We start from the raw sequence: 27,433 nt of genomic DNA, 5'->3' as shown, positions 1-27,433 counted from the left end.
GGACTCCTCTATTTCCGCCACCTCATTTGAACAGCAAATCAAGACGCGGTGTCGGAGGCGGAGGACATGGCTCCCTGTCATGACTTCATCTCCCTGTGGTTCAGTTAAAGCCACAGTCCCAGCCTGGGTCAGGGCGGGAGGGGGCGGGGTCGGCAGGAGGAGGGTCTGGTGGTTGGTCAGCCAGAGCCTGAGGTAGAGGTAGAAGCAGAGACGGTGAGTCTACACTAAGCTAACACCGCTTGACCTTTTCATTGAGGACTCTTCACATGGCTGACACCAGAATACAAACAGCAGGATATAAAAGCGTGCACCCTGTCTGATACGATCGTCTACCGAGTGGCTGGCGAGCTGCAGTACAGCCCCGCCGTATGCTGTGTGCATGAAGATAGATCATCGCTCTGTTAATTGGTCTTGTGGTGTCAGTGAAGAAGAGCCTTTAACAAAGACAACAACTGTCATCTGTCAGTCGATTGAATCCCAGATGCCGTTGGCTTTGACAAATACGCATGAAATAGTTCGGAAGACCATGACTAAAGGCCTTAAGCAATTGCCTAGAACCTAAAGTACAGTTGATGTACATGTAACTGAATACACCATGAAATGAAAAACAGAAGGTAATTAGGACTCACTCTCGTTAGAGGCTTGATTTTCCTCCCAGGTGCGAACGTAATCATCCTGCAGAGACACAAACGGAGAGATTCATGAAGACTTCACACTTTCAACACAACCACATTCCTGTGTAAGAATATAAAACATAGCCTGTCTCTGTATACTTTTACATTTTATACTCTATGGGATTGTTTTGGGTTAGATTAGAATGCATTATAATCCTCCTAAGAGAACTCAACATTATGAGATAAAATTATTCATGATTAAGTTAATGAGTTACTATGGAACCAGATGGGTCTTGCTAATGTACGGCTGTGTTCTTATGTAGCCCTTAGTAGAAACACTAACACCAATCTACGTACAATGATAGTGAAACATCTGGCGTGAGGGGGAGAAAGGCTTTCGAAGGTTTGTCCTTTTTTTCTCCTTAATTAGAACATTAATCGTTGTAACTAAAATGGACACGATTAAAGAGAGAGAGAGAAAGAGAGAAAAGGACAGAGATAAAGGGAGAAAAGGGAGCACAATGAAACGTGTCCCACTAAAGCAGCCTAAAGGACACGATGTAGATGGAGAAACTGACCTCTACTTCCTGGTGAAGCGACAGGCAGAGGAGAGAAAAAGAAAGGAGAGAAATTGTTAGAGGGGAGGAGGTGTCAGATATATATGGGTGGATTCATTAACATTTACGACCCTTTTCAATCTGCAGCATCCCTTCCTCTGAGACGCCCTCAAGCACAACGGAAATGGATTTTCCTTCTATCAGAAAACTGATTCAGACAGACGTAGACGACTTAGTCTTAGTAGACTTAGAGGACGTGGTTACAGCGGCCAGTTGAAGTCGATGATACGGGACGTACTGTACTGTACATGACACCCAGGTCACACATTTCCCTCCAGGCAAAGACACATGGGTGTCCTCAGAACAGTTCCCCGCTCTTCCTGAGGTCATAAACATGAGTCATGTCACAGAATATACAACCTGTCTCCTTAGCAATGCTACTGTATACTCTGTACGAAATACATCATTGTAAACATTTACTGTACAGGAAAGCTGTGCCAAAAAGATCTCTGGGAGGGGGGTGGTGGGGGGGGGGGGGTGATAAAGTGTGACACCTTGGAATAAGCATCCCTCATAAAGGCAGGCTGCGGTCCCCTCTCTCTCCCTACTCCCAGGCCTGTTTCATAGGGGTCAATATTTTATTCACCTGCAAGTAGCTTAACGTGGCCATTTAAAGGACAATGCTCGTTTTTGACAACCTGGACCTTATTTACGACACTCACCGAGATCACTTTGGTGTAGTTCGGAGGCATGTAGAAGAAATTTAAAATCCAGCGCGAGCCAGTATATCCATGTAATGTCGGTGGTCGGGGCACTTAGAATGCAGTTTCTAAAAATCTATTTTATGCCGCGAAACGGTTGTTTTCATCAATCTGTCTTCATGAATCGCTAGTTGTGCTTACATAGAGCGTAGGCCTGTTGTGGTTTTTCACATGCCTCTGTATTATGATCTTTAGAAACGTCTTTCGAAACGAAATAGCTTCCTTGCACAGCGCGCAATCGTTGCTCCAGCACGCTGTGCGCATGCGTGCTGGAGCAAGTGAGGAAGCTATTTCGTTTCGAAAGACGTTTCTAAAGATCATATTACAGAGGCATGTGAAAAACCACCACAGGATTATGCTCTATGTAAGCACAACTAGCGATTCATGAAGACAGATTGATGAAAACAACCGTTTCGTGGCAGAAAATAGATTTTTAGAAACTGCATTCTAAGTGCCCCGACCACCGACATTACATGTATATACTTGCCTCGCGCTGGATTTTAAATTTCTTCTACATGCCTCCGAACTACACCAAAGTTATCTCGGTGAGTCAAACGTCTTATAATATGTCGTAAATAAGTTCCAGGTTGTCAAAAACGAGCATTGTCCTTTAAACCTCCCTGACCACAGGGCTGGTTCTTCTCTCTGCTCTGATCACCATGGGCATGATCTAATTCCCCTGAAGCCTTCTCTCTCCCTTCTCTCTTTCTCTCTCTCTGTTCAGTCACAGCCAAAGCACTTGCAGTAAACTGGATGGTGTCTGTGACAGGGAGGGGCTGGCATCCAAATCAGACGTTCCCAGGTTGGCCGCGGCGTGAATTATGGTCTCTAATGTAGTTTAACCTTGTCAGACCTCATGGAGTCACACATTAGCAGGCTGAGATCTCAGCGTTTACGACGGGTCCGTTAACCCGATGACTCCTCTCCTGTCCCTCTCACTGACGCCGCGGCTCCTGAATTATTTAGCAGGCTATCTGTATTTGTGTTTCTTCCGAGACCAATGCAGAAGTCCTGCTGGAAATCGATGGCTTTATGAAGTAAAAGGTTAGAGGAAATGTATTCAGGGAAAATGTGTGGAAATTGACCACCGCGCCCGGGAAATATGGGTCTATTTTCTACAAACAAGTGCTAGGAGCGGGTACACGCATGTTCAGAGTCACTATCAATAGGTAGCAACATTGTTCACATGGCATCCATTTATTCATGACCGGTGTCATAAGTAATGCTGCCGGATTTACAAGTAGGAAGCGACAGCGGCAGAATCACTGGAGCGGAACACTTGATCCAGCTGATAACACAGCGGGCCTTCCTCAGAGAGGGCTGTGCTCTTCGTCTTCCTCAGAGAGGGCTGTGCTCTTCGTCTTCCTCAGAGAGGGCTGTGCTCTTCGTCTTCCTCAGAGAGGGCTGTGCTCTTCGTCTTCCTCAGAGAGGGCTGTGCTCTTCGTCTTCCTCAAAGAGGGCTGTGCTCTTCGTCTTCCTCAGAGAGGGCTGTGCCCTTCGTCTTCCTCAGAGAGGGCTGTGCTCTTCGTCTTCCTCAGAGAGGGCTGTGCTCTTCGTCTTCCTCAGAGAGGGCTGTGCTCTTCCTCAGAGAGGGCTGTGCTCTTCGTCTTCCTCAGAGAGGGCTGTGCTCTTCGTCTTCCTCAGAGAGGGCTGTGCTCTTCGTCTTCCTCAGAGAGGGCTGTGCTCTTCGTCTTCCTCAGAGAGGGCTGTGCTCTTCGTCTTCCTCAGAGAGGGCTGTGCTCTTCGTCTTCCTCAATGAGGGCTGTGCTCTTCACCTTTCTCAGAGAGGGCTGTGCTCTTCGTCTTCCTCAATGAGGGCTGTGCTCTTCGTCTTCCTCAGAGAGGGCTTTGCTCTTCGCCCGCCTCAGGAGCTCCTCGTCTCAGGATCTGACACGGCAGAACGCAGCCCCAACCTCAACCCCCCCAACGCCGGGCCCATGCTGCACAACACCGACTGACACACCATAATCCCTCATATCTCTGGGGCGCTGCTTCCCCTGTCATACATCACACCTTGAAATTGAGTTTTGCTTGGAAGGAACTGTCACCTTGTCATGGGAATCAGTGTCTGTATGCATGTTTGTGTGTGTGTGTGTGAGTGTGTGAGTGTGTGTGTGTGTGTGTGTGTGTGTGTGTGTGTGTGTGTGTGTGTGCGTGTGTGTGTATGTGTGTGGGTGTGACTGACAGGGATCTCTATGTACTTGTCAGCTGTCACACACACTCAGTGTCCAGTGTCATTAGAGCCGGTGTTGAGGTGGACAGTGAATACCATAAAGCATATCTAATAATATACAGCGTCGTCACTAAAGCTTCTCCACTGACAATATAATATAGATAGTCATTTCCCCATCTCACATTACAGATTTCAGAGACATGGTAAATGGACTGCACTTATATGGCACTGACTTTTATCCAAAGCGCTTTACAATGGCTTCTGATTCACCCATTCACAGCAGCTGCCATGCAAGGTGCCAGCCTACTTATTGGGAGCAATTTGGTTACCCTACAATTATTGAACGACCCACTCTACCTCCTGAGCCACAGCCGCTGACTCAACGTAGGTGAGAGAAAGTGCCTCCTATATACAAACCTCTCGTCCCCGAGATGAAAATGGTGCAAGGCTTCTGAGACGATAGAGACCAGCCTCTGAGAGGACAACAAGCAGCCTGGTCTCCTGCAGCGTAAACACAGTTCCCCCCTGCTGCTGCACTCTGGCACCCCGCAGCTTCCAGGAAATGACATCGCATGTAAGATCTGTCCTCCTTTTCAACCCATTTTCCATACACTCTCTCTCTCCCCTTTCTTTCCCTCTCTCCTTCCCCCTTTCTTTCCCTCTGTCACTCTCTTCCCTCTCTTCCTCTCTCTCCCTTCATATTTGATTTCACATTTCTTCTAGCCCTCTTCTTTCCTTCTTTCGCATTCTCTCCCTCTGCCCTCCGCTGGATGGGCTGTTTTCCTGTCCCTCTCCTCCATGCTCCATCATTCATGGAACCCAGTTTGCATTCGCTGAAGCAGTCAGCAGACGATAGGCCCTGAGTGCACATCATTATTAAACCCCCCAGCTCCTCATACAGTAGTTCATAACAGGGTCATATGAAAGCCTCCCTGAACATCTTGTTCTGTAATGTCTCAGGTTCTCTCCAGAGAACCCATCTGAGGAACACACACATGTGTAGCAAGATTATAATAGTTAATGAAAACTAACTAAAAAACAAAAACTAGGTGTGAAAAAACATTTTAGTTAACTGAAATGAAAATAAAAACTAGGCTTTACAACAAACAATAATTAACAAAAACTGTATTGTCTGCTTACAAAATGAACTGAAATAAACTACAATTATAAAGAAAATGTATTTCGTTTTAATCGTTTTCATTTCATACATAAGCCTAGTATTTTGGGTGGATATGTAATCTATCTTTTTTATTAGCTGTGCCCCTGCGCAGAAGTAAACTGACTGCGCCAGATGGTTCGTTTCATACAGAGTGAAACAATGTGAGCTTGAGAGAAAAAAACAAACTAAAACTAATAAAAACTAAACTAAAACTAAGCATTTTCCAAAAATAAAAACAAAACTAGCAAACCTGCTTTAAAAAATAATTAAAACCAAACTGAAATTGAGAACAAAAAGTTAAAACGATTGAAAATAAAAACTAAGGAAAAAAGCTAAACTATTATAACCTAGGCGTATCCTATGTTCCTTTGGCGCACGTCTCCCTAGGCCTTCAGGGTAGAGGTCTTCACGGGTCGGGTATACCCGAGGGACCCGAGACCCGACCCGAGACCCGTACGGGTTCGGGTCCACGTTTCCTCGTTTTATTATGGTCAGTCGGGTCCGGGTCGGATCCCATTCTATTACCGTCGGTCCCGGGTCTGTTTATCATTATGTGTAATACCCGAGTGGATCTGAGAAGATCCGTGATCAGCGCAGCGCTGAATCGTTTCTTTTTTTTTATCATTATTTTCTTTTGGCGCGCAGCGCTGAATCTCACGAGAGAAACGCATGCGTGATTGCGAGTTGAGACAGAGCGGGGAAAATAGCAAACAAAGAAAGATGGACACCGTTAGCAGCTTGTCTGATGTTAAACTAAAGTTACAGAATAATGAATATAAAGAGGTCAAACCCACCGGCACCTCTTCTGTCTGGGCCAACTTCATGCATATTGTCAACAAAGAGGAGAAGAAAGTAGGCGCTGTTATAAATAGCGATTGATTTCATATAGCCTAGACTAGTTCTTCACGTTAGGTCTTTCTGTTTTGATCGATTATTTGATTGATTGTATGAGGCTACCATATGTTGTAGGGAGACTACGACCTGATAAACGTTTTTAGCAGTGTGGCATTTTAGTAGCAACTTTAAATAGTCTGTCGGATCCGCCGACCCGACCCGAACTCGGGTCTCTGTCCTACTCGCTCTCGGACATTTATCGGATCGGGTCTGTAATGTCTCGGGACAAATTCGGGTCGGTATATATATTTTTTTCAAATGATCGGATCCAGTCGGATCTCGGAACGAATTTATCGGATCCATTCGGGTTCGGGTCCGTCTTTTTGGACCCGAGAAGACCTCTACTTCAGGGTACGCATACCTGAGGTGCAATAGCCTACTGACAGAAATCGTGGGGGCAGTATACCAAAGATCCTCTGACGTTCTGCCAGATGGAAACAGGAAACAGCAAAGAAGTTGTAGTAGCCTACATGTGAACTAGTCCACAATTACTCACATCTATAGGCTACCATGTGACATTGCCGCTGCATCATGACAAGTATTCATTCCAGAATATTGTTGGTGAGAAACTGGCAATGTTTTAAACCTGAGGGAGAAAGAATGCAAAGAAAATATAGGCTTTTTGTCGCTGACCTGCCTCCTAGTGGACATAGCTTCTAAACCGCCATTTAGACATTAACAGACCTGCAAACTCTAGAGTAGTGCAAAAGGTGACAAGATCCAAAACTAAAGTCAGATCTGGGGGCATACCCTAAAATACAATTTTAGTGATTTGAATACGTAAATTAAGCCTTTTGGAGCATTTTCAGCGATTTTCAGTGTGTGAATACACTTAGACTCATGCTAGGAGCAGGACCATACATCCATCCCATATCATACTATTATTTAAATTGCTGTTTATGTAGCCTAATTTGCGCTCTTGTAGGCTATATGAAGAGCTTGCCTGGTGATAAAAACATAACTGACACAAGGAATTATCAATCGGACTATGCACATTACGGATAAAGTTGAATGACATAGTCTATCTGTTCAGAATTACTTGTGGGATCATAGGCTACTATACTATAATAGTCTTAGCCTGGGTCCAGACGTTCGGATCCGCCCGCTCCAAAGTTGACTGACAGAGTGTAACCAGTTGACAATTCTGTCTGATATTAGGCTAGAATATCCTGCCTAATTCTCCCCAAATTCGTCTTTTAGTGCTGCCAGTAACTTCAGTGCAAGAAGGAAATACTGTACACAGACATTTTACAGTGTCTGTTCTGCTTAAACTTGACCGCTTTTTAACCCTAGAGTACTAACCTCGGGAGATTTTCACCCATATGATTTTAATTTTTGAATTGTAATTGTGTTTCTGATGACTGAGGTGGGCGGGTCCTTGGGTCCCTCCAGGCTGCTCTCTGGTGTGATTGAAGGTAGAAGTGTTTCGCTGCTCCAATCCCTGTTTTTTTCTACAGGCATTTTCACCCGATGTTAGTTTTGTAAATTTGTGGATTTTACCCAAGTTGTGAGTGATGCAGGGAGAGTGTGCTTCATCAGACAAGGCTCACGTGTCCCAAGAATGGGTGGACCAAAGAACAAGTTCCCAGCTCCATTATTTGTTTATTGATTGATTTTTTGAGTTTTTTTGTTAACGATTCCCTAATTTTTCTCAAATTTTACAGCTTTTTTATAGGTTCCCCATGATACTTTTTTGTGTTTTTTTTTGGGACATTTTTCAGTGAAAAATGAAAGTAAAGTTCCTTAATTTGCCATGCATTGTTGTACTTTTACAGTTTTTCACAATTGCTAAAACACATTTCCTGATTGACTACCTCACTTTCTCAAAACCCTAAACACAAATCACAAAACTCACACACAAAATGCAAAGATATAGGGAATTGTGTGTAGTGTTGTGAAAAATGTGTGGTATGGAATGGGAACATGTGTCTCAAGCAGAGAATGTGCTTGGAGTTCAGCAGGATTGGTTTGGGAGTTGGTACACGAGTTTCAGATTGTGCACATTGTGTCTGATGTTCCAATTAATGTGTTTAAACAATCGTGAAAAACTGTAATATATTTTGATGAGAAGTATTTTTATGGGGTATATTATATCGGGTAAAATATACCCAACCTTACTTATGGTGTGTTATTAATTGGCGTTAGTACTCTATGGTTAAGAACGTTCCATATTGTTGGCAAAAACAGAAACGGACATGGTGACGAGAGGTTTTGTAACTTACAACTTACCCCCCTACCACCCTTTCTTTTTTTAAACTCTGGATCTACACGATTAACGTGAATAACATGGCTGACACTAAAAATGGCAACTGTAGCCAAAAGGCGACGGGTTTCCAGGTCTGCATTAAGTACAGTACACAGTGTATGTGAACAACGCTTGCGCAGCATTCGTACATGTACATATGTGCATCATGTGTGAAATGGAGTATAGGCTACTTAAGACAGGAAGTTCTACGCCCTGTCTTTCCTCATCCGTGTCGTGTATTCGGTCAGCTCTCCGTTACGCTGGACTGCGAGGCACGTAGGCAAGGGGCTTGCTAACTGAGGCGTGCGCGTGTGTACGTCTCTGTGGTCCAACTAGGGGCCGCAGAAAGCAAGTGTAGAGCCGGATCAAACGGCGCAGCAGCACCGGCCCACTCGGCTCCTCTGTCAGGCTGACTGGACGTGGGAGAGAGGTCCAGTTCAGAGGCTGCCTGGCCAGAGGGGGCCCAGGGAGGGCTGGAGGGGGCCGAGATCAACCAGGTGGTTTGTGTGCCTCTGAATGACTCAGAGAGAGATGGAAGGGGACAGAGGTGGATAGTGCAGACATGGGGGGAGAGGGAGAGGGAGGGGGTATAAGAGCCTCAGTCAAACAATAGAAACCCTCTCTTTATTTAAGTGTAAGTCCACTGAGTGTTGTGTATACAGACTGGTGTCGTGCCTGACGCGATATGAATCCCATTAATTTCCTGGAGAACCTCTCTATTCAGCACTCACTCAGCATTATTGACAAGAGCTTGTGAGCGCCTGCGTGTCATGCAATCTACAATCAATTACACTGGGCAGCTAGACAGGAGGATTAATACAAAGCCCAGCTAAAAATTTAAACACTTTTTGTGCGTGGCTGTAAGCCAGCGCACCATGGAGAGCAAATGTCAGGTTATCACTTTCTCCCTTCCCTTGTTGACCTGCAGTTCTATGTTGCTACCACAAGAGGCAGTGGTCCCAGAACATCAAAACAAAAGACTATGACACCATTGATTTTCAAGAGCTCCAGTGGCCTAGTGGTTAAAGGAGTAGTAAAGGGAAAAATCATGTTTAGCCCTGTTTTAAGGTTACTTATGATCATATACAATGGTTCAGATCGAAAAGTTGACAAAACTAGCACTTTTGAGAAAGTCTGATAATTGCTATACCACCGTTTTGGTCATACATGGATGTGGGTGGGCACCTTGAAAAATCATTCAAAAAACATTTTAAACTCAATTTCAAAGACAAGAAACTCACCGAGGTGTTAGTTGGCGTTCTGACATATAATTCGCCATAAAGTAAGATTCTAGGTCATCTGGAAAGGCTTTTAAAAATATTTAGCATATAACTATTTAGTCGCAGCCAAGGTTATAATAGTTTAGCATTTTTCATTCATTTTTATTTTCGTTTAGTTTTGACTTTTTTTTCCATTTCAGTTTAGTTTTAGTTAGTTTTCAAAGCTGGTTTTCTAGTTAAGTTTAGTTTCTATTTTTTTAAAATGCTTAGTTTTAGTTTAGTTTTTATTAGTTTCAGTATTAGTTTTAGTTTTGTAAAGGGGTGAGATTCACGAAGGTCAGAAAAAGTATTTTACACTCAACAAATTCTACATTTTTAAATCAGTATTGTAAAAAACTGTACATCCAGAAATACTGACATGTCTTAACAAGGTTTTAAACAACCTTTAAACATATTTCCTTTGTATACGTGACGTGTGTGTTAATGATTGTATGTCTGTTATGGTCTGTAATTGACCCCAATCCCACAACTCAGAGGCAGCAGTCACAGAAAGCCAAAACGGCAAATTTATTAAAGTGAAATAAGCTCAATCTCAATGATAAGCCCGGAGCAAGAACCAAAAGAATACACTCACTCAGTGTTCATAACGTAGTTAAAGTGGGGTGTCCACCGTTATCAACAGAACAACTCCTATATGGAGCAAACAATATGAACTCGCACTGAACAAAGTCTCTTAAACACTCACTAACAACCTATGAGTATGCATGTCTGTCTGCGTGTTGTGTGTGTGTGTGTGTGTGTGTGTGTGTGTGTGGGGGGTGTGTTTATGTGTGTGTGTGGTGGAGGAGAAAGAGAGATAGGTGTCCTTCAGTCAAGCAACAACTTCTTGTTGATCTTCAGGAACACACGCTGCTCAAGAGATGTTGTCGTTCTGTTTCTCATCCCAGATGAGAGCAGTCCACACACACTGAAGATTCGCTCCACAAAGGCTTGAGAGGCAGGGGCACTAACCAGATCCAGTGCCACAGGGGCAAGCTTTGGATAGACAGCTTCTCTTGATCTCCAGAACTGCAATGGTGTCTCATTAAACACACCCTGTTTGACATTGTTGACATACTTCTTCATTTCAGTCAACACACTATTGTTCACAGGCTCATTTGTGGATGATGTGTTGACCTCTATACGGGATGCAAGGAAGCGGTATTTCTGAAGGACAGAAGGAGAGGCTCCTGTTGAAGATTGAGTGGCCTGGCCACTTCCAGTGGCAGCATCATGCTGAGAGGTAGTTTCTTGGTTATACTGAGCTGCCAGGCTCAGCACATGGGATTGTGCTGCCCTCCTCAGTAGCACTGTGTCTGGTGACTGAAGGATAAGCGAAACACCTGGATCCATTAGGCAGGCAGCTGCTGGTGTAGCAGCAAACTGTGTGGAATCAGGGTTAAGCATGCAAGCGAAACGTTCCCGCAAGGATTTCAGCAGCACTTGAGCTAACTGTTTCCCAACACCAGTCGTCATCAGGTGTGCCTCAAGGTTGAGGAGGCATGGCACTACTTGTGAGAGTGACTGGCTGTCACTCTGAAGCTGGTCTGTGTGGATGGCAAAGGGCTCAAGCAGGTTGTTAAGGTTCTCCAGCTTAGCCCAATCGCTTGTGAGAAGTGTGTCCATGCCCAAGTCCTCAAGTACTTGGTTTAGTTCAGCTTTGGTCTCCAGCAGTCTTTTCAACATATCAAAGGTGCTGTTCCAGCGTGTGCTACAATCCCAGATCAGAGTTTTGCCACACTTCTTCATCATTTCTTCATTTGCCACTGATGATTTCCTCACAGCGTGTACCAGCCTCCTTGCTCTTGTGATGACTGCATCAGCACTTAGGTGCTTCATGGCATCTTTCAGTACAAGCTGAAGGGTGTGGGCCAGGCATGGCATCCTCTGGAACTTGTTGTTCTCCCCATGGTCTGGCAGTTCAAGCTCTGAGCAAAACAAAAATAGAAAAAAGACAAACAAAATGTAACAATAAAATGTTAAATGCACAAAAATACCTAGTAACAGTTACAATCCAATTTGAGCCATGCATTTGACTGAATCAAAAACATTTATGAACTAGAAATGAACTAGATTTCTAGTTTGTGTGTCCCTCTTGGCTTTGGTATACTATATGTAAAGTGCTTTGAGAACCTTGAAAAGCGCTGTATAAATCAAATGCATGATTATTATTATTATTATTATTATTATTAAATGGCAACAAAGTCAATCTCCCATCTTCTTGACTGCCTGTCATAAAAAGAACAACCAAAAGGTGGCGCAGTTGATTATAACCCATAGGCTACTACAAGACACCCAGTCACAAAAGCTCTCATTTACTTCCCTTTGTTTTGACACAGCTGTGTCATTCATAGTTCATGTGGAATGGAATGACAGTTTTCAACTGTGCACATGCACTAATTAAAGCAGAGACTAATGGGCACGTAGCGCGTGACGTTATGTGTGTTGACAGTGTTCACCTGGGCATGTGACCCACCCTCTGCGCTTAATAATAATAATAATAATAATGCATTTGATTTATATAGCGCTTTTAAGGTACAGTAGCCTACTCAAAGCGCTTTACATAGACAAAAACAGCTATACAATATTTACAATAAAATGAGTATGAAAATGATAAATGGGATTCTTATGATTTTATCTAGTGTTAAAGCAGAGACTAATGGGCACGTAGCGCGTGACGTTATGTGTGTTGACAATGACAATGCGACATTTTATAGGCTATCCAAAATAAAATAGTACATTATTAAGACAAAAAACATATTTCACTAATACTATAGACTTACTCACCGAGACCTCCACTCTCCTCGCCCTCCGAATCTTCTTCCGACTCGGAGTCTGACTCCATCAATCCATCCTCGCCATCTTCAGCGACTGTTGGTTGATCCTGGCTGAGCGCTTGCTCTCGCCTTCTGTCCCTAAGAAGGTGCATGGCCTTGACTATGTTGGAGCCGTTATCTGTCACAATGAGCAGCACCTTGTCTTCTTCTATACCCCATGCATCTAATGTCTGATCAGTGCAGCGTGCAATGGAATCTCCGGTGTGTGGGTGCTCCAGTCGGTGCCCGTTGAGCAGAGCATGGTGAACTTGGCCTCCGGGAGGATGCTAAAAACAAGCTGACACACCCATGAAAGCTGTTAATCCTCTCTTGCTCCAACCATCTACACATAGTGTCAGCTTCCTCGCATCTCTTACGATCTCTTTCAGTTTCTGTTTTGCTGTATCCATCTTGCCCCTGATAAGGTTGTTGACTCTTGCAGCTCTGGGTGTTTTGAACTTTGGTTCAAGTGAAGTGCTGAACTTTCTGAAGGCAGTCCACTCACACAGTCGCGTAGACATCCCAGTCTCGATAAACATGTGCACCAATTCTTCCTCCCGCTTCCTGTGTTCCTGCGTGTTTACTAACCAGTAGCTATTGCCTCGCCGTTGTTGGAAGCACTGCTGGAGTGTTTTCTGGATGGTTCCGTCGTGCTCCATGCTCGCGTCTGACTCTGGCCTTGGGTTAGCTTCTGCTTCTGAGGGGGACGGCCCGCTCTCCCTGGTCTTTTCGAGGTAAGCTACGTTAGCCTTACTGTGATAGCTTTTCAAATGTGCTTTCAGGTTTGTGGGATTTTTACCTTTGATGAACGACCCACACACTTTGTCACCTTCTACTATGCACAGGCATTTGCTTTGGTTTGTCACGCTGTCATGCTCAAAATAATCCCAAATTGGGCTATGGCGCTTCCTCGCCGCCATGGTCTCCGTCGCCTAGGCTTCCATGCGGAACGATCGATCAGATAAAAAAATTAAAATAAATGTATAGGCCTACCGTAACCTAAAGACGAAAACGAAAGACGATTATTTTATTTTATTTTGTCTTGTAAACACACAATACAGTTTTAGTTAGTTTTAGTTTTTTGTTTAAGACTCGTTTTTATTTTTATTTCAGTTTACGAAAATGTTTTTTCACATCTAGTTTCGTTTTTCACTTCGTTTTCGTTTACGATAATAACCCTGGTCGCAGCACATACATGTGTAAACTTCCGCAAACTAGGTAGCCTAGCAACATAAACAATAACAATAGCTACGTAAGTAGTTCCGCTTCCTGAATCCCCTCTGCGGATTGATCTACACATCTACAACGGTCGCGTCAATACAAGTCAATGGATTTCATAAAATGATCAATAAAACCCTACAGGATTCATACTTTGCAGCGAATTTGATGTCAGAACACCAACGGACACCAATTACCCCCTCGGTGAGCTTCTTGTCTTTGAACTTTAACATGTTTTTGAATGATTTTTCAAGGTGCCCACCCACATCCATTGTATGACCTAAACGGTGGTAGAGCAATTATCAACTTTCTCAAAAGTGCTAGTTTTGTCAACGTTCTGATTTGAACCATTGTATATGAATATAAGTAACCTTAAAACAGGGATAAACATGATGTTTCCCTTTACTACTCCTTTAAGGAGCTCGTCTTCCATGCTGAATGTGCGAGTTCAAAACTCGTGGGTTTAAAACTCGTGGTGTGGATAGTTTTTTGTCACTGGATGTTATAGAAGCTATGTAAAAATGCGGTTTCCTGTTGGTTCTATGTCACTTATTGAATTTATGTGCAGTAATTGAACATATTGAACATACTGCTGTTTTGATATTATATCTACAATATGTGTCAGTAATTTCTCAATGTCTCAGTAATTACCCATTATATATAGACCCTTTTACTGCCAGCTCTGACCCGAGGGGGGCGGAGTCTCGCCATCACGCCACTATCCACGCCAAGGATCCCACAACTCAGCCCCTGAGTGGGCTAGAGACCCACAATTTTTGCCAGTGGGTGCAAGGAGATTGCCCAGAGGTCACTGTACTGCGCTCAATCAGCTCTGACCTAAGCAGGCGGAGTCTCGCCACCACGCCACTATCCATGCCATGAACTCCACAACTCAGCCCCTGAGCGGGCTAGAGACACACAGTTTTCACCAGTGGGTGTATGGAGACTGCCCGGAAGTAACTGCACTACACCCGAACCGCTCTTACGCGAGGGGGCGGAGTCTCGCCACCACGCCACGGACCCCATGGCCAATGGGCCTAGGATATAGACAATTAACTACTGGTGGAATGGTGATGGAGCATCCATCGGGGACCCGCTGTAGGTCCGCTAGCCTTGTATTATCTGGGTTTATCACTTACCTTTGTCCAGAAACAGAAGTTGAACCAATTGCAGCAAAATAGCTAACGTTACAGAAATCATCAGTGTAACTGCTTTAGCCACTGACCGCTACCATTAATGTTATGGAAGCTGCTGCTAGTTGTTGTGAGCCCATGAGCTAACTGGCTATCCCGCTCTTATTGTGCAGGATTAGCATTGGAAGCATTGGAAATGATGTGTCCAGGCGACAACACCTATCTTAATTTATCAGACATCATTTCATGTCATTTCAATTCACAGCTATTTCAGTGACGTGACTAGCTTCGATTCTACCAATTCTGAACAGAAAAAAGCCAGCCATGCACATAAGCCAGGCTGGACCTGGCCTGGTTTTGAATTGCCTGCTCAGTTCTTTTCTCTACATTCCCCCACCGCTGCAACCAAGCAGAGCAAAGAATTGGATCAGTATTGAACAATGGCTGTCATTCTTTACTTTATAAATAAAGGGCATCAGCTAAATTGGATTCCAATGCTTACTTTCCTATTGCATAAGGCAACTTAAAATGATCTCAGTAGTTAACCCCCATGCTTTAAATGGTTACACTCCCCTGATGTAAAGTGTAAGTATCGATGCATGCCGTACATTATTGTAGATCATGATTATTGTAGATCATGATTATTGTAGATCATGATTATTGTAGATCATGATTATTGTAGGGGCAGATGTGGCTCAGGAGGTAGTCCACATGTCCTCCTGTCCATGTCGTAGTGTCCTTGATCAAGACACTGAACCGAAAAATTGTTCCCAATGAGCAGGCTGGCACCTTGCATGGCGGCTGCCGCCGTTGGTGTGTGAATGGGTGAATGAGAGGCCATTGTGAACAGCCTTGGATAAAAGCGCTATATAAGTGCAGCTTATTTGCACTGTATTGTATTTGACAACCCTAACCCTGTCCTTTCTTGTCTTTGCACGTTGTTTATTATGCAACTTACTGCAAATTCCTAGTAAAACCATATAAACCTGATTCTGATTAAAAGGCATGCTACTGGCAGACACATGATATAATTGAAACATGATTTATCCTGGGTCTTTCTAAGCAGTGGTCAACCCATATCAATGATGTGGCAGATGCACAAATAAGTAGGTAACCAGGGTAACGGTTCAGTACACAGTTTCCTTTCTTCTGTTTCAAGTCTCTGGGGAGACTGACTGCTGCTTCCACCGCCGTCTCATTATCTAGAATAGAACAGCCCTCCTCAGCCCTTGTGCTTCATTAGATTCACGCAGGGACGAAGAAGAGGGAGGTTTTTTGCTACCAACCAGAAGTGCACCTCTATACTTCACTGAAGACAAGCGAAAAGCCCCTCGAGTGAAAATCACAATCAGGCAGTGATGGGAAATCAATGAGGAGTCCTGGCTCTAGGTAGGCGTGGCCTATCAGGATGGCAATCAGCCAATCGCTCGAAACAAGGGGCTCAAACGTCCTTTAATGAGAGCGCCACGGCCAGCCCTGGTCTGACAGGCAAGGACACCAGGCTGAGAGTCAGAGAAGCACTGTTGTGTTGCTGGTTTAGACTGCTGAACAAGTCCCTGTGTGCCCACTCCGCACCTCACTGGGTTTAGATCTCTCAGACTGACACACTCCAGCTCCACGCTAAACAAAACAAGACTTCAGTTACATTTATTGGAAGCAGATGCCACTTGCAGCTACTGATACTTCCCAGGAAAATTCACTTCAGATGTACAGGCTCCGTCAATAAAAGATATGATCGTGTGGTCTCACGGAAATGTCTCATCCATTCACAGTGGGCTTCTGAGTTCTCTGATCTCAGCTAATCAACCGAACCCTGAACATAGCAGCTTTTACAGGCATACAGTCTTGGAGTTGGCAGGTATGGAATGGATGGATATTCAATTTTTCCATTATCCACTAACAAATTCTTCTACTACTCGTTTTCTACTGTTTTGAACTGTGTGGTGCAGCACGTGTGCTGCGTAAAAGCTCCATCTCTAGACTGTATATACCCGTGTCCTTCAGATACCCATTGTATTGCAGTTGGTAGCTGCGCCAGTGGACTATGATGAAAGGCTGTTTTTTTCTCTCTCTCTTCTCAATTACAGCCCACCTACAGAACGCCTCTGGTAGTCAGCCAAGACCTTCCCCAGCGCAGCCCTGCTTAGCCCAGGCCTGGCCAACCCAGACCAGCCTTGCCCCGACACTGTCACACTTGATGTAAACACATTTTATCTGTGCTTCTTGTTGGAGCTCGGGGTCCACGCCCGTCTTAAGTCTTGAGTACGCTAGCCAGCTAACCAGAGGTGTAATGAACTATTCCAGTCCTACGGCTGGAACACACAACAGAAGAAGAGGGTGGCTGTGGCTCAGGAGGTAGAGCGGATCGTCCAATGACCGTAGGGTCGGCGGTTCGGATCCCGGCTCCTCCGGTCCACATATCGAAGTGTCCTTGGGCAAGACACTGAACCCCAAATTGCTCCCAATGAGCAGGTGAGCACCTTGCATGACAGCTGCCGCCATTGGTGTGTGAATGTGTGTGTGAATGGATGAATAAGAGGCCTTCATTGTAAAGTGCTTTGCAGGCCATTTACCATTTATGAAGAAGAAGAAGAAGAAGAAGAAGAAGAAGAAGAAGAAGAAGAGAATTTCCAGACGCAGTGTCATCGCGTCGCTCACTATCATCGCTTCTACTCTCACTCGCTCACGTTGTCGCCCACGCTGGGGTCGATCTCGGGCTCTCTGACCTACAAACCCATGTCGTGACCACCTCCCATGAACAATAGCTTTAGCCAGCTACGCCACTGAAAAGCAGGCAATTCGTTGACGTGGGCGGGTGGTACCTACTGTATACTGAGGAGTGAGGAGTATACTTGGTGACGCCCAGCTGTTCCCAGGCCGAGGACCGACGGAGAGATGACTATGTGCAAGGGCACTTTCAGGTGATAATCATTTTCTGGCAGCGACATCGGTCCCTGACTTGGATCATATTTAATGGAATATTTGGCGGCACTATCACAAATTCCATTATCCACAATTACTTTCCACATGCTGCACTGCAAGTGATGACAGTAAAGGGTGAGAATGGCTCCGCCCAAGCTCACACAGAACTGAAATCCCACACCTGTCCTGTGTCCAGGAAACAGCCATAGCATATAGAACATTCAAAACAACATGTTGTGTTGTGTTGTCCTCAACCACACACACTGATGTGTTAAAATAACGCAAAGTGCTGTTTTTAACACATCTTTAAGCTCAGAAAACCTCCATGCTGGCACCAAACATCCAGAGCCTCATGGCGCCTTTAAATCATTCAAGCATTTATAATGAGAGAGCCCAAACCCCCTAACCCCACCACTCCTGGGTAGGCCACCTCTGTCACCCTGACCGCTCAATATTCAGGTGGTATCGACTGGGGAACTGAGGAGTGGTTTCTGTGAAGTAACAGAACGTTTTCTGTTTATTAAAAAATGAAATAGTGGAATAGCAGGTGCAGGCAGTGGCGGACTGGCACAGCCTCGGTGAGCTGGGCTTTAATGAGCTGCTTCTACACAGCACTGAGACAGGGGAGAGAGGAGAGAGAGGGAGGGAGAGAGGGGGGGGGAGGAGAGAGAGGGAGAGAGGGAGGGAGAGAGGGGTGGGGAGAGGAGAGAGAGGGAGGGAGAGAGGGGGGGGGGGAGAGGGAGGGAGAGAGGGGGGGGGGAGAGAGAGGGAGAGAGGGAGGGAGAGAGGGGTGGGGAGAGGAGAGAGAGGGAGGGAGAGAGGGGGGGGGAGGAGAGAGAGGGAGGGAGAGAGGGGGGGAGGAGAGAGAGGGAGGGAGAGGGGGGGGGAGAGAGGAGAGAGAGGGAGGGAGAGAGGGGGGGGGAGAGAGAGAGGGAGGGAGAGAGGGGGGATAGAGAGGAGATAGAGGGAGGGAGAGAGGGGGGGGAGAGAGGAGAGAGGGAGGGAGAGAGGGGGGGGAGGAGAGAGAGGGGGAGAGAGAGGGAGGGAGAGAGGAGAGAGAGGGAGGGAGAGAGGGGGGGGAGAGAGGAGAGAGAGGGAGGGAGAGAGGGGGGGGAGAGGAGAGAGAGGGAGGGAGAGAGGGGGGGGAGAGAGGAGAGAGAGGGAGGGAGAGAGGGGGGGGGGAGGAGAGAGAGGGAGGGAGAGAGGGGGGGGGAGGAGAGAGAGGGAGGGAGAGAGGGGGGGAGAGAGGAGAGAGAGGGAGGGAGAGAGGGGGGGGGAGAGGAGAGCGCGCACGCGCATATGTGTGTGCGTGGCATGCATGTGTATATTGTGCACAGACAGTGCTGAGATATTGAGCTTCATTAGAGATATCTGCATAGAAAAACTGAGCAAAGGTTCACCTGGGGTCATCTACTGTAAAGTTATCAGAAATAAAGTGATATTAAATCAGACCAATTTCAAAATGGCCCCTTGGATAACAACTTAATGACTTTAATGGGGGAGGTTGAGCATAAAATTGTTTTCATTGTTGATCTGGCTTTTACTGAGAGACAAAATCAGATCAATTATGCATAACATGGAGACCTCAATTTCAACCAAGCAGAGTAATTTAATGTCCTATTAAAATGAGAATGGACGAAGGGGTTCTGACTGGCAGATGCACAATGATGGTCTGGTTTGGTTCAGGTTCATACCAGTGTGAAGAGCTCATTGCCCTCGTAATTGAGGCTCAATGAATTTCTAGCTGTGACATTTTAACCACTTTGGGTAAAAACCTTATTGGAATCTTATTAGACAAAAGGCACGTTTGCTGGATCAACAGTCACAATCAGCGGTGTGGCTTTCCATAATGGAGTTCAACTTGGACACGGACTTGGACACAAACCAATTGACTCCTAGTTGACTGTGTTTCATTACCATAATGGCCATGTGACATAATGCGTGAGGGGTCTTATGGGGTGAAGCACACTGACTTATAGAATAAGAAGTCAACTGCATTAACAGCTGCGTTGGAGGGGATCACGGGGCGGCTGGAAGAGTCAGGCCTAAGTCTCAATGTGTCTAAGACTAAAGCAATGTTCTTCTACAAAAAAACTAGGAAGATTGCTCCCATTGTGGACATTTTGATCAAAGGTGTAAAGGTTGACGTAGTTTCTGACTTTAAATATCTTGGTGTGGTACTAGATTCAAACTTAAACTTTAAGAGCGAGTTTGTACACTTTCGATCCACAAGCTCAAGCAGAGTAACAAGAACAGTGTCCGCACTTGACTGCGCTAAACCTTTCCGCTACACCGTGTTTGGACAGTCGTCTTTTACTGTAAAAGCAATAACTCAGTGGGACAGTCTGCCTGAAGAGATGAGGAGGTGTCGCTCAATTGGCACCTTCAAAGATCACTTGAAAGAACAGTTGCTAGATAGTCAATTCTCTTCCTACTCTTTGTAGGGTGTGTGTGCGTGTGTGTGTGCGTGTGTGTGTGCATGTGTGTGTGTGCGTGTGTGTGCATGTGTGTGTGTATGGGTGGGTTGGGGGGGGGGGTATGACGGAATCTGTAACGTAGTATTAAATGTGTGTGTGTGTGTGTATGGGTGGGTTGAGAGGGGAGGGGGGGTATGACGGAATCTGTAACGTAATATTAAATGTGTGTGTGCCTGGGTTGAGAGGGGAAGGAGGAGTATGACATGGAATCTGTAATGTAGTGTTTTAATATGTAAATGCATGTTTTCATCGTATTGTACGAATGCATGTTTTATTGCATCATTTTTATTGTATTGTTGTATGTATTTGGGACTGGAGATGGAAAATAGCAAAAGCTATTATCTAGTACAATGCATCTTCTCTCTAAGGAGACTAATGTATTTGTATGTTGTCCCTGAAATAAACTTCTAAATAAAAAATAATCCCTTTGGGGAAATTCACCTCTGCATGTGAGCCATACTAACACTAGAGGTGGGCTACCGTGGTAGAGCAGCGCCAGGGACCAACACCTCAAGAGCCTTTAGCCTTTAAAAGTCATACTTTCATACTCCTTTAGCCTTTAAAAGGAGTATGAATCCTAACATACAAGTCTTTGACAGGAGTATGAACCCTAACATACAAGTCTTTAAAAGGAGTATGAACCCTAACATACATGTCTTTGAAAGGAGTATGAAGTCTAACATACAAGTCATACAGGAGTATGAGCCCTAACATACAAGTCATACAGGAGTATGAAGCCTAACATACAAGTCATACAGGAGTATGAACCCTAACATACAAGTCATACAGGAGTATGAGCCCTAACATACAAGTCATACAGGAGTATGAGCCCTAACATACAAGTCATACAGGAGTATGAGCCCTAACATACAAGTCATACAGGAGTATGAACCCTAACATACAAGTCATACAGGAGTATTAAGTCTAACATACAAGTCATACAGGAGTATGAACCCTAACATACAAGTTATACAGGAGTATGAACCCTAACATACAAGTCATACAGGAGTATGAGCCCTAACATACAAGTCATACAGGAGTATGAGCATACAGACAGGACCTACTTGCTGTGAGGAACAGAGCTAACCACTGAGCCAACGTGCGGTGCTGCACCTCTAAATCGATGAATCAAGCTGAAGGAACCTTGAGTGACAGTGTGAAGACCGCTTTAGGAATAAAGAGAATTTGTTTGACTTGTTTGAGAATTTAATGGATGAGACAGATCAGGGAAAAGTCCCTTTGAAAGGCAAATTCATTGTGACGTGTGTACTACTCATTCATAGCCTTCAGGTAAAAGATGGAAATACATTGTTGCAAACATCTTCAGCAATGCAAGTAATGAGAACAGATACTTTAACAGTGGGGGGATATTTCTGCTTGTCTGCTTGTTAATTCTCCTCCTTGTCTCTTTGTCTGCCAGCCTACCTAGGTACAGTACAACAGTACAACTACAGACATCTTCCCTCACACTCTCATCTGAGTGAATGACATGGCATCACAGAGTAGAAATGCCACAGGCAGTCTGACCTGCTTAACTGCCTGGTGTGAAACCATTATGGGGGCACACAACGCAGAGATCACCTGGGTCAATTTCACACTGAGGACGGCGTGCTTCTCAAAGGCAAAATGGCCGCCGCCAATCACCATTTCTGTTTCCTGTTGCTTTGGGGATTTGGTGCATTAGTGTAACGAGTCCAGTGCACCTATCAGATTAAAGGATTGTAAGTAATCAATTCATTTGTTGACTTTAATAGTTGGTACATCGAATTGCCAATGTCTTTCGATGGATATAGAATTGAACTGCGCAGCGGCTACTTTTATTGAATGTGAACCACATTTTTTCCCAACGTAAAAACACCATATCAGCAACTATGAGGTAAAAAAGAGAATAAACATGATCTCTCTCCCTCTCTCTGTGTGAGAGCTTCTTTCATGTTCCCTCGCTTTGATTATTGCTTTCTAGTGTTACATTAATATTCAACAATATGCACTCAAAGGACTAAGTCAACATCACTCTGAGTAATTTAACTGTCTCATGGGCAATCCTTTGTAGATTAACTTGATACCCAGAAAAAGACCCTTTGAACTAAATTTCCAGTTGCAATGCGTGCACTCTGTATCTGTATTGTAGTGTGATTAGCGTAACAAATAATTTAATAATTAGTTGCAATGCATGCACTCTGTATTTCTGCTTAAAGACAAGTGTGATTAGCGTAACAAATAATTTGTGTAGAGTGTACGGCCATGTTCCAATCCTGAATACAAATGAAATCTATGCCTCTAAAACGACCTGATTGTAAGGTCTAGACAAGGTTTTAATGGATTTGCCTCTAGCGTAATGTACTTCATGTGTGCCATTGCCTGCTCTATGAAGGACAGAGGTTTAAAACACTACATAACATTAGGATTTAAAAAAAATACCACCCAGTATCAGTGATCTCTCCTCCTCTCGCTCCCTCCAATAGCAGGAGCAGGAATAGAGTCATCAGACTCCCTCTGAAACACCATTCCATTCCAGACCCATTACCGAGGGCCTGCTGTTGCTACGGCAGCAAGCTGAAATCAAAGGAGTTGCTATTGGCGATCCTATGGGAGCTTCTGTGATGCGTTCCTCTGATGTTTCCCCTGTCAACATCAACACCAGTGCCCTTTCACACTCACACATGCGCACACAAATACACACACACACACACACACGGACACAACTACCCACACACTTGTATGCAGACATATACACACAGACAGACAGACACACACACACACACACACTCAAGGCAGAGCTCACTTGTATTCCATCACAGCTCTGATCTCAGATTGAGTAAAAGGAAGCAGGTCTGTGGTCTCAGTGATTGTATTTGACAGCAGCCCTGCAGGAAGAGGAGAGGAGCTCAGCCTGTTTTCTCTGAATGCTTGAAAAGGTGGGGGGATGGTTGTGTGATACAGATTCCACCACTGCATATATGCCTGACTGTGTGTGTGTGTGTGTGTGTGTGTGTGTGTGTGTGTGTGTGTGTGTGTGTGCGTGTGTGTGTGTGTGTGTGCGTGTGTGTGTGTGTACGTGTCTGCCACCGATGTACGGCAGCGCAGGTCTTTCTTTACGGTGTTGTTCATACACAAGCTAAGCTACTGTGAGGAGCCAATCAATAGTTCCAACCAATCTGAGAAATACGGCTGCAGGGGCCGGCAGGCTGGATCAAAGCTGCAGCCCCCAGCCAATCAATCAATCAATCAATCAATCAATCAATCTATCTATCTATCTGTCTGTCTGTCTGTCTGTCTGTCTGTCTATCTATCTATCTATCTATCTATCTGTCCTATCTATCTATCTATCTATCTATCTATCTATCTATCTATCTATCTATCTGTCTGTCTGTCTGTCTGTCTGTCTGTCTGTCTGTCCTATCTATCTATCTATCTATCTATCTATCTATCTATCTATCTATCTATCTATCTATCTATCTATCTATCTATCTATCTATCTATCTATCTATCTATCTATCTATCTTTTTGTTCACCTCCTCTGGGACTTCCACAGGATGATTCACTGAGAACCTGTACTGTAAGCTCTTCACAACAAGGACAAAACAACACAGTCAATGAGGCATGTCTCAGAGATGTTTTTGTTTTTGTGTGATTATGTCATTCTAATGGACATCCAAGCTGAAGTCATAGTTGCTCACATATTGAGGAACAGGTGGTCTGTCATCTTTGCCTGGTTAAATGAAGCGAACGAATCTTAAGGAGAAATATTCTACAGCCCGATTTCTTTGTAAGTCAGAGACATCCTCACTCTGACTAGATCAAGGATCAATAACACTCTTAATAGGATTCATGTGGAATATAATCAGAATACACTCTTTTTTAAGCCATGCAGTGATCTTTGGTAATCATATTACTAGTCTGGAGGCTGGGTTTCACACGTTTATAGACAAGGGCAGTGTTTATAACAGCCATTTGGGCTCAAATCAATCTCATGCAACCCGATTCAGTCTGAAACTAAACGAATCACTACACTAATCAATGATGAAACTGGTATTATAATTGGATAATGCCCTAGACGATTGAACACACGCAACCGGGAAAATTACGAGAAGTAGGCTGAACAGATGCAGAATGGATTCGTGTTAGGGTAATTATTAATGCCTTTTGATATCGCCAATAATTTCACACTAGGCTTATACAATACTTTTAGACAGTTTGATCAATGCAAACTCATTGCTTGGGGATAAACCTTTGCCAGGCTGCCTATAGATCAAACCGATATGCAATTTTCTGGCCACTTACATTTAAGCAACCGTGTCCAATTTAAGACACTGGTAAAACATAATTACAGCAAAAACTAAAGGCTACCCATATTGCCAAAGAGTCAACAAAATCACATCGGGTGAATGTTATTTCATGGATGTGCCTGGAAAGCATCCGTGTGATGTCGCTGACATGGGTTTCCCTTTCAACAACCTACTGCCTCACCGCGGATCTCAAATCAACACTTACATCTCTGAAGCGATTCCAGTGCTTGATCTTACGGCTGTACTGTGAAATGGTGGACAGCCACTGCTCATCTTCCATGAAATTCCCCGTTTTTTCTGCCTCTTTTCCGGTCTTCGCGTCGGCCTGAAAGGTAGACCCCACCAGCATCATAAGCGGGATGAAGAGGCACCCCATATCCGTCATTCCCACCATGATAGCGGCTAGAAAAGGCGCTCAAGCTCGCACTAAATTCTCTCCTTCTGCACGAGAGGAGGATGCTGAGACTAGAGTGAAATGTGACCTGATTGTATGATGCTCCCGGCTGAGGAGGAGGAGGAGGAGGAGGGGGAGGAGAAGGAGGGAGGGAGGGAGAGTTTGTAAAGCCTACCTATAGCCAAAGAAAGAGTGCATTGTGAAAATTGTTACACCAGCACTAGCCTCCAACATCTTTCAGAAAATATTCTTCTTTTTATTATTAGCTTGAGTGCTTGAATTTACTCTTATGACAGCAATAAACACCATCTCCATCATTAGCTTAACAGTCGTGGTGAATAACTATGAGACATTTTCAGTTTTGAGTGAATTCATCTTTATAAAGATGCGCAATTTTTATGCGCAGTTGAACTTTAAACTCTGCCAGTCTATTAATTTGTAAGTGTATTAGTTGACATAGCAATGAACCTTCTGGGTGTAGCCTCTCCTCTCTGCGTCAGTGCCGGGTATGAAACCCATGTCCTCTGTTCGTTCTGCTGTGCAGTTTCAGATGTCACGGTGTTATGCTGGGAACGGCAGCATCACGTCTCTTGCCGGTATCTCTTCCCTGTACAGACTTATCCAGTCCCCTGGGGCATGCAGTGAAAGACGGCCTGTAATTGAAATGCCGGATTAACCGATCGCATCTTTATTCCTCCCTGAAAGTACTGCTTTCGTTTATGTCTCTCTCTCTCTCTCTCTCTCTCTCTTCGAAGGCACGAGGGCGTGGAAATCGAATAAGTCAAAAGCAATCAAGTTTACCAGAAAGGAAGACGATCGTTTGGACTGAAAACACAACGCACTTAAACGCACACAAATGCACACAGCTAAATTGAGTTCAGATGTGAATGACTGCATCTTAATGTTGTAGGCCTATCTCACTTTCACTTGACCCAATAGGACTGTATAGTAGGCCCAGGATACCACCTTATATGAATACAGTAGCTATATCAGCTAAGCCTACCTCAGCTCCTGTTTAGTGAGTACTTTTACTCAGACCTCTTTTAGCACCATGAAAAAACCCCTACCTTTAATAAAATTGCAAATTCTCTAAAGACTATTTCTATTTTCGCCTGTGAAATCATCCCCCCTCACACACACAGATAACTAATCTTTAGTGGTGAGACTGATTGAGGACCAGCATGGAAATCCAGTCCGTCAAAGCAAGTCAGTGGTTAAATGGTGCACTCGGTGGCGGGGAGCAGACGCGGGGAGAAAGACTGCACAGTCACTATCCGGGTAATGAGGCGTGGCCCAGGGCCCCGTGGACCGACTGGGTGTGACAGTCGGAGAGCTGGGTAGGAACTGGGAGAGAGGGGGGCGTCTGTCAGATGACAGGTCAGGAACGATCACCTCATTTACGGGGAGCCGGATGAAAACGGCAGAGTAATTCTAGAATCTCGGTACACCCAAGGGGGGTTTCATCTGAGCAGCGGGGAATCAACACTTCTCTTTCCGTGGTGCCGCCGTGCTGTGATGGGTCCCCGGAGACCAGTTTCCCCAGGTAGCGGAGGGGTGGTGGGGGGAGGGGTGGGGGCAACGTGTCGCCGACGTGGCGCAGACGTGCCAGGTCAGATGAAGCTCATTAACTGTGCTCACGAATAAAAGCCACACATGCCTTCAGATATATGAGTTAATGCTCCTAATGGAGTCGGTGTTGGGCTGTAGCTGGCTGCAAGGCGTGTTTGCGTCCAGTATTTGTTGAGATTCAAGTGGTTACGCAACCTCTAACCCTGTGTTCTCCTGCTCTCTGGTGCGAATATCCCTCATCACACTTGTAGCCTACTTCTCAGAAAACAACAACAACGACAAGGAATGGCTGTGCACTCTGTCATTGTGGGGTTCGTGAGCCATGCATCACTAGAAAAAGGTCCCACAGGTCAGACAGTTAATGCACAATTGCATTGATCTTAAAAAGTCATTACAAGTCAAATTTGACGATAGCACTCTGTGCTTTGTTAAGTGGTCCTAAAGATTAAGATGCACCATATTTATATATTTTGTTTAAAAGCAAAGTACACACACAGTAAGCACGATTTAAGACGTAAGTCATCACGTATAGGCTACTGTGAGACTGCAGTTAAACACCCTTTTAGACCTCTAGCAAGATGTTTTCAACAGCAGTACACTGATCAGTACTCTGAGACACAAGCAGTTACAGCTACACTGCGTTTAGTGTGATGAAGACTAAACCCTGTTATTCAGTAATGCATGTGGCGCTGAAGAGAGAGATGGCATCACACTACAGCTCATACTGCATGAGAGACGTAAGGCTGAAGTTAAGGCTGCTTATAAATAATTATCATGGTATTTTTCAGCCACTGACGTCATTGGAGCACAGGCTACTGCTCACTACAGACAGTGACCTTCAGCCATCTTTCTATTAACACCGTGTGTTTACCTCTCATGACTTGGAGGGGGTGGGTGTGACAGAGTGGGTGAGAACACACCTAATGTACTGTCAGTGCTTGTGCCACATTGCT

The 27,433-nt window shown here is 44.7% G+C and overlaps 1 protein-coding gene across 1 annotated transcript in view; it reads right to left on the bottom strand.

The window, feature by feature from the left end:
* spock2 (SPARC (osteonectin), cwcv and kazal like domains proteoglycan 2) overlaps nt 1-24,911 on the bottom strand; it is a gene marked incomplete at both ends in the record, with an annotated part of 35,925 nt that extends 11,014 nt beyond the window's left edge. Inside the window, 2 exons of the mRNA XM_084458633.1 lie at nt 630-675; nt 24,723-24,911. Coding sequence (XP_084314759.1) covers nt 630-675; nt 24,723-24,911 — 235 coding nt within the window. The remainder of the gene's footprint in view (nt 1-629; nt 676-24,722) is intronic.
* Between the last annotated feature and the right edge of the window lie 2,522 nt (nt 24,912-27,433).

Source organism: Borostomias antarcticus, assembly GCF_949987555.1.
Source record: "Borostomias antarcticus genome assembly, chromosome: 25".
Lineage (NCBI taxonomy): Eukaryota > Metazoa > Chordata > Actinopteri > Stomiiformes > Stomiidae > Borostomias > Borostomias antarcticus.
The sequence above is the reverse complement of the archived record's forward strand: the minus strand, read 5'-3'. Positions and strand labels throughout refer to the sequence as shown.